Raw genomic sequence first — 7,515 nt, 5'->3', positions numbered from 1 at the left:
TAATATTTAACAGATATATAAATTATAATATATGTATTAATTGTGTAATAGGTGATCAGTGGTGTAGTAGAATTAAACAGCTATAGTTTGAGGACAAAAAGTGATCATGTAATTAAATCGAACGAGGAGATTGCAGCAGTCAGGCATCGACCAGTCTCCTTTCACAGTAATTCATCTGCTTGTATTCTTACACCATCGGAAAAGAATCTGCATGAAATCACATGTGTGGAAGGTCCCGCGGCTTTCTTGGATATACTCAGTCCGCCGTACGATGTCGACGAGTTCGGCAAAGGACCAAGACCGTGTACATTTTTTAAAGTTGTTAAATCTAAGTTATGTACAGAATCCGCAGACATAGTTGCAGAGATACAGTTATCAGTCATAGAAAGTCCACCAGATTTTTATTCCTCGAGTCTTAAATATATTGGACCTCCATTGAAAGATTACTGTAACAAATAATCTTTTTCACTTCTTAATTTATAAATTTTGTTGCATTTAACAATGCTTTACAGTATGCGTAGAACATACATTCGTAAGTGTTAGTTCATATAAATGCACCCAAACTTAAGTTTGGACTTAGGTTTTGTTGATGTATGATTATGTAGATCATACAGGGTTTAACATTGGTATCGTGAGCTTGTCGGGACCAAATAATATCCTTATTGTAAATTTTTTCTGTAATCCTGACTTTTAATCCGATATCACATGCTCAGATCAAAAATATCATTGTGTATTCTTGTGCAACTATGTGCTTTTTTGCTCTAATGTAGTCGTCTGATAAATGTAAATGTATACATAGTAACAACAGCGCAAATGAAGAAGTTTATTTCAAGCATTCAACTCAGATAACAGCAAACAGATAAGTTTACCAATAAGAGAGTTTAGTATATGGACATTCAATTTTATCATTAAAGTAATTGCTTCTATTGAGGCTGAGGCAAAAATTCTAACCCAAGAATAGGAAAATTAATACTCTCTCTATTTAAGTTGTTAATTTAGATACTATTTCATTACATTATATATATATATATATCGATCTAGCTGTGTTATTTATTTTCATCAATATAGCATTATACATAGAAGTTTCATATACTTTGATACACAAAAAGCATACTTTTTAAATATTTTAGATAATCTTTCATATTTTTGTGTCTTGAATGGTCAAAAATATTGATTATTGATTGAATAAAAAGTAGATTGTAAATTAAATTTCTATTAATAAATTTAAAAAAAAGATATCTTTTTGATGTATAGTACAAAGAAGTTACGAAAAAAACGGGTAAAGTATGTAGTTTAAATTATATAGTGTAAAAGATATAAAGCAATTACAATTTAAATGTTAATAAATTATTTGTATATTAGAAACATTAGAATAATTATTAATTAATTACAACAAGGATGTGTACATGTTACCTTTCATACAGTGTTATTTTTAAGATTTGAAGGCAGTTTTACGAATGGAAAAAATACTTACATTATATCTTTCCAGATTTTTCTTTATTTTGAAAAAAAAGTGAAATACTTAAAATATATTTTAGTATTATTTCGAATTTTAATATTTGCTAGAAAAAGATTGTACTTAATTAGTTCATCATCTTTGCATACTATAGGGAAATCTATTCAATAAATGTATTTATACAAGATGTAAGAAAATTGCTGCATTAAGAATTTATTATCCTAGAAATTCTACAATTAGTTTGTATTTAATAATATTCTCTCTTTCTCTCTCTCTCTCTTTCTCTGTCAATATTATTGTTCTATGTTCTAAATATATTGTTTTATAGTATGTCTTATATTGGAAAGATTTATTTTCAGTTTAATCAGGATATTTTTAATTAAACTAAACGGAGATGAAATTAATTGACATTATTGAAATCTCACTACAGAGTAAACTTTTAAGATAGTACTCAATTGAACTGTCTCAATACTACTCGGTTATCTTTGTTACTTCGCGAGTATACAATTTATATTGAAATAATTAAGAAATCACTGATACTTGAATAAGGGAATTTTTTATCTAGAAAATAATATAATATACTATTTCACACAGAAGTATTATAAATAGCTATGTTTATCGTTTGAAATACTTTTTTCTATTTATATTAATGAGTTAATTAAGCATTCAGACAATTTTTATTGCGATTATTGAGATATTAATTGTCTGTTAGGTAATGGATATGTTCGAATATATATACATATACTCGAATATTATTTGTAACTTTGAATATCCTGATCCATACTGATAGCACCATTACAAAATAAAATGTATATTAGAAATTTCGTTAAGATGTAACACTGCAAACACTGTGCACTGTAAGTAGATATTTATAATCATTTTATATTTGCTACAAGTTATTTCATAATACCATTTACATGTGAGAAATTAGTTTACAAAATATAGCCTATAAATCTTACTTCTAATAATGTAGACTTATATAGATATATATATATATATATATGTGTGTATATGTATATATGTATATATAGATGTATGTATAGATATATAATATAAATAATATATATATTTATGTGTAAGTATACATATATTATTTATATGTATTGTGTATATGTATGAATGAGAGTGTGTGCGTATGTTGCAAACATATACATATATATACACAAGTTTAAGAGTTATAAATAACAAATATTTGTCATAATAATTTGTCACATTAATTCTTTCCCCGTATGATAGTACTTGCATCTTCTACTGTATGATAATATGAAAAATGCAATAATAATCTCTCTAAGAGATTAATTAAAGATAGATGATTCTCTAGCACACGGGTAAGGAAAGAATCATATAATTATTTCAATTTTCATATATCATATAAGGAAGATTACAGAGAAAGTATTATTGGTTTAATAATTATTAAAAAGTATTTCCCCCCTTTAAATGTTAATTTAAAGGAGAAGTCATTCGTTTTCAACATCCCTCCTTTTTTTTCAAAAAAAAAAAAAAAATATAAGCTAATCGCTGTGTGAGATAATCCTCATATACAGTACTTATTTTTATATGCTCATATATATATATACAACTCTGTCTCCATTATTCCATATCTGTATTATGATCACCATATATGTATATATGACACTGAAGAGAGTTGCCAGACTTTTTTATATACTCACACGCTGATAAAAAGTTAAATTACTTTACATTTGAAAAATTGTATGCACATTAATTAATTGGCATTTAAATATTCGTTGAGATTTTACTTAACTTCGATCACTTTCGGGGTCTTGTTGCCTTCTATACAATGCTACATTGACGCTGACATTGTCTCTTGTATTGTTGTTGTTTGTGGTAAATCTTGAATGCGCCTTTTATTGTTATAAAGGCTACACCACCCTGTGGATATTAGTAAATAAAAAAATATATATCATTATATACCCATATATACCCATATATGATACGACTATTTGTACAACTTAATGGATTATGATTAATAGCAATTTAAGAAAGATATTATAAGAAATATTACTAAATTTTAATGATATGAAGTTATTGTGTACATTTCATCCGAAAATATTCTATTATTTTCGCAGTATTGTAATTTAGGCGATACATACCAACAATGTTCTTTGAAAGTTGGAGTTTATGCTTTCAAAAAATAATCTTCCACATAAGCTGGCGATAGTTGGTAATAAAAGCGCACCACAAAGAACACGCGTTGCGGATACTGGATCATTCATTGGTGGTATATCTTCAGATTGCATACTTGTATCCTCATCAGAATAACTGCAATAATCATTAATAAATTTGATAATTTGAAATGACTCTTTCATAATTTTTATTCTCTAATTATTAATTTCTATATATTTAATTACAACTTTTATATATATAATTTTTATTTTATATTCTTGGTTGTTTTCTCTTTTTGTAGACAACAACCGGTTTTGTATATTGTATAACTTTCAAAGGCATATATATATGTAATACTATTTATGTGATATATACCATTTGAAAAATGCAACAAATATTAGTTTGCAAAAATAAAAATTGAAAAAGTTATTCTAGGACATACATAAAGACGACTTCTTTTTTTAATATAAAATATGGATTGTATTGAGAATAATATCATTGATACAAACCTACTCGGTAGAAAATGCCTTAAAATAGGAACCTTGGACGCGTGACGTCTTAAAAAACTGAGAGCTTGATCCTCCCACCGAAGCATTTTTCCCAGAACTAACATAATAGGGATAGTTGGTAAGCCAACTAATAGGACTAAAGGATCGGCCTGTTCCATCATAGTAAGGCCATCCTTGTGACCCACCACTTGCATAACAGTAACTGCACCATAAGTCACAGCTGTCCAATATATGGATCCGACTACTATACCAGCAGCAATGAAAGGACATACTCGGAAGATAACTGCATCGATCGTATCAAGTACTACCACTAATGGACCTGCAATTGATTTGCACGTACGATACACTACATGCACAAAGGATATAAATGAGATCCTTATATTTCTAAATCATATAAATGTTATTGACTAGTATGTACTCACCCATATTTGGATAAACTATAATATATTCTGTGTTGCATTGTGGGCAGGCCACAGCATGCCCTGCATGACCTTTCTGCTTTTCATCAACCCATCTCTGTATGCAACCCTGATGAACCCACTTTGTAGTGCCTCTGCAATGACATGGTTTAACCCATGCTGCAGTTGCATCATCTTCGTCAGTTGCAAAACATACCCAACAGTATCGCCTGCTAGATAAAGAGGTTAATGTTATAAATCAAAATAAAACAGTTATACAATAATTGAACATCCAATTTGCTATAAGTTTGAAGAATAAAAAGATTGGGAGATACATGATAAAAATATATAAGTATGTGAAAATATCAAATCAAAATCATTAATCAAACATACACTTAGTGCTATACTCTTGAATAATGTTTCAGATAATATAAACATGAACTTACTCTTCTTCTGGGGTCAATGATGGCACACTAGATGTGATCTGATTTGGAGAGGATGCTCCATCAGTGATATCAGCAGACAGTTCCTGATCTGTTAGATCATCCCATGCATTCTGAGAACCTTCATCCTCCAATGATGCCATACGTGCTACTTGAGGATCAGATACTTCTGCTATAAAAAAGAAAAGAAATATATATAGAAATAGCAATAAATATAGTGAGAATTATTTCAATCAAACTCTAGTTAACTTATTCAACAATTGACTAATCAAATAATATTTGCATTTTGGATAGAATTAATAATTTTTTGTTTGACACATGGAAAGAAAGATTAGATTAAGAAAAACAAATTACATATTTCAAAATTTTGCTGTATAAACAATTCTATCTTAGTTGAATTAATTATCAATCAAATTAATTGACAAGTTTGATTGAAGTTAAGTGTATTTTAATTACAAATCTTCCTTGTGGAGAATTCCTATTTAGCTATACATTACCATTAATGGGATCACTTGGTTGTCTATCGACTCTCAGATTTGTACTAAGTCTCCTTAAAGCTTCTTCTATACTTGGAAGACGTCTGATGTTTGCTCTGGTTATACCTGATTCTATACGCACTATTCTTCCACGACTGTCGAGTCCATACGAGATATGTGGCATATTATCGTCTGACATCGTGTTTCAGCAAAGCAAGACATTCACAAGCTCATCACCATCTTAAAAATATCATTAAAAAGTAATTAATTATTAATACACATTATTGCCACATTATACTCTCTATAAACATAATTTTTATACAGGCTACTTAAAACAAAAAAATGATACAGCGATTTCACAAATAAACTTTTAGTTTCAATATCTTTTTTCTGAAGAGTAAGGGAAAAAGTTATTCATATATCTAAATATTTTACACTTTCAATATTTGTTCATATTTTTCTCATCTCTTTACACAATAATTATGCACGACTCTGTTTTATAGACAGGTTTTAACCAACAAAAATTTCTGTATTTCAACACACTTCATTATGCAAAAATCATTAATATGCAAATCTCTGTGCATCAACACAAATACCATTATACAATTTTAATTTTATAAACAATTTTATAAACAATTCGATTTCTTCATCAAAATGTTATTTATCGCTACAAATTCTATTACCAACGTTTATCTCGATACTTTACGCAATGTCGACGACATAAATCTAATCGAACAAAATATATACAATTAATATATGTAAAATGATAGAAAGCGTCTAACTTTTCACCTTGATAATCAGTAGTATCATTACAATTCGTTGAGCAATACGTGCGACATACGTAAGACGCGCGCGCGTGCGATGATTTCTCGTTGGACGACCGAGAATGCACAAAATTTGTAAAATTATCAAAATACAGACCTACAACCGGTAAAATTTTGTAACTAGTTTTGTTAGTATTTTTCAAATTTCTCCGGATTCAATGCTATATCAATCAACGTATGACGATGTAAGAAATCGACGCTTTAAAGGGAGTGCAAAAAAAAAAAGAAAAGAAAAACAGCGACTCTCGTAACGTTTGTATACATTTCGTCGAACGCGACTAGAATACCGAAGATTTTCTCAATGAAGTCTATAATATACACATGTCCTGCTCAAATATTCGGTTAACACTATTGTCAGACGATTTTTGTTATTCATCCGTCCTATCCCTATTCGCGCTCTATTTATATGTATAACGCAGGAAATTTCGGTTTACAAACGCGAGAGAAAGAGAAAGAGAAAGAGAGAGAGAGAGAGACACACGTCTTCTTCAAACTTCGTGACAGAAGACTTAGCGAAGCATGAGCGCTATTCGAAGAGCGAGTAAAATCGGGCGATGAAAATTGTGTACTGCCGGAGGATCCTGATTTTATGCGATTTTTCGAGCACGGGTGACAGTCCCGGCGAAGAGATAGCAAAACGAGAAAGAGAGAAAGAGAAGAAACTGTCGCAAAAACCATCCGAAGAAGACTCCAGGAAAATACCTGTGTCGTTATTCAAACCCTCTTGGCCGCCCCTGAAGGGCGAGCGCGCGAAGTGGGAGGATGTACCGTAAGACTCGTAAATTTCTAGACTGTCAGATAAAGCCCAATCCTTTCCCTCGTGAATCTACCTGCTCTTTCACCCAGGCGAAGAGAAAAATTGTTAACTATCTTTTGGCCTGACGAGGGACAATGTCTTTTTCTCTACGACAGAACGTCGCAACGTCAGGATTTAGTACCTTGCGGACTCTCTTGGGCGCAGTTTCATTGTTTCCGAATGGTGTAACATTAACGTTACTTTAGTATCTAATTTTTCATCTTGTTCAATCGCATCGCGCGCTGCTTTCTGCTTGATCAATTTGAGCTCGACCCTTTCTCGATTTGTTAAATTGTCTAAGAGAAATACCATTTTAGTGGATTACGCAGCTATGTAAATTCAAAACAGTCTAAAAAGTCTTTCGTTTTTACAATATTCTGAAAATAATTCGTCATGATTAATATTTTATTGATTTATCAATTTTCTCAACATGATTAAAGTTACGTGCCTGTAAGCGAGATTTGCCGAAAATTTTCTTAATAAAAATTT

General features: G+C 30.3%; 3 protein-coding genes across 10 annotated transcripts in view; 1 reads left to right on the top strand and 2 right to left on the bottom strand.

Moving 5' to 3' along the window:
• LOC115237060 (2-aminoethanethiol dioxygenase) overlaps positions 1-2,961 on the top strand; it is a 4,284-nt gene extending 1,323 nt beyond the window's left edge. For both annotated transcript variants that reach the window (XM_029809858.1, XM_029809857.1), the window contains exon 3: positions 52-2,961. In XM_029809858.1, the coding sequence (XP_029665718.1) occupies positions 52-459 (408 nt within the window). In that variant the 3' untranslated portion in view covers positions 460-2,961. The remainder of the gene's footprint in view (positions 1-51) is intronic.
• LOC115237059 (E3 ubiquitin-protein ligase MARCH5-like) lies at positions 2,312-6,634 on the bottom strand. Of its 7 annotated transcripts, none has more exons than XM_029809853.1 (7): positions 6,196-6,634; positions 5,428-5,646; positions 4,934-5,099; positions 4,512-4,720; positions 4,090-4,435; positions 3,568-3,736; positions 2,312-3,346 (listed from the first exon to the last, which is right to left on the bottom strand). In XM_029809853.1, the coding sequence occupies exons 2-7, from the start codon at positions 5,603-5,605 to the stop codon at positions 3,248-3,250; spliced, it is 1,167 nt and encodes a 388-aa protein (XP_029665713.1). In that variant the 5' UTR covers positions 5,606-5,646; positions 6,196-6,634; the 3' UTR covers positions 2,312-3,247. The 7 variants fall into 7 exon arrangements, with proteins under 7 accessions (XP_029665713.1, XP_029665712.1, XP_029665716.1 ...); XM_029809852.1 differs by having other exon boundaries at positions 4,512-4,717; positions 4,934-5,102; positions 6,196-6,633; XM_029809856.1 differs by having other exon boundaries at positions 4,090-4,408; positions 6,196-6,632.
• A 527-nt stretch (positions 6,635-7,161) lies between these two features.
• LOC115237057 (E3 ubiquitin-protein ligase MARCH5-like) overlaps positions 7,162-7,515 on the bottom strand; it is a 7,837-nt gene continuing 7,483 nt past the window's right edge. The window contains exon 8 of the mRNA XM_029809847.1: positions 7,162-7,322. Within this exon, the coding sequence (XP_029665707.1) occupies positions 7,162-7,322 (161 nt within the window). The remainder of the gene's footprint in view (positions 7,323-7,515) is intronic.

This window comes from Formica exsecta, unplaced genomic scaffold (assembly GCF_003651465.1).
Source record: "Formica exsecta isolate Colony F162 unplaced genomic scaffold, ASM365146v1 scaffold27, whole genome shotgun sequence".
Classification (NCBI taxonomy): domain Eukaryota; kingdom Metazoa; phylum Arthropoda; class Insecta; order Hymenoptera; family Formicidae; genus Formica; species Formica exsecta.
Note: the sequence above shows the minus strand (reverse complement) of the source record. Positions and strands in the feature narration are given on the sequence as shown.

Coding starts and splice junctions, on each gene's coding strand:
- LOC115237059 (XM_029809850.1), bottom strand. CDS start 5,605: ATGTCAGACGATAATATGCCACATATCTCGTATGGACTCGACAGTCGT. Junction 3,737..4,089: donor AGGCATTTTCTACCGAGTAG/GTTTGTATCAAT, acceptor TGATTATTGCAG/TTATTCTGATGAGGATACAA. Junction 3,347..3,567: donor ACTTTCAAAGAACATTGTTG/GTATGTATCGCC, acceptor TAATATCCACAG/GGTGGTGTAGCCTTTATAAC.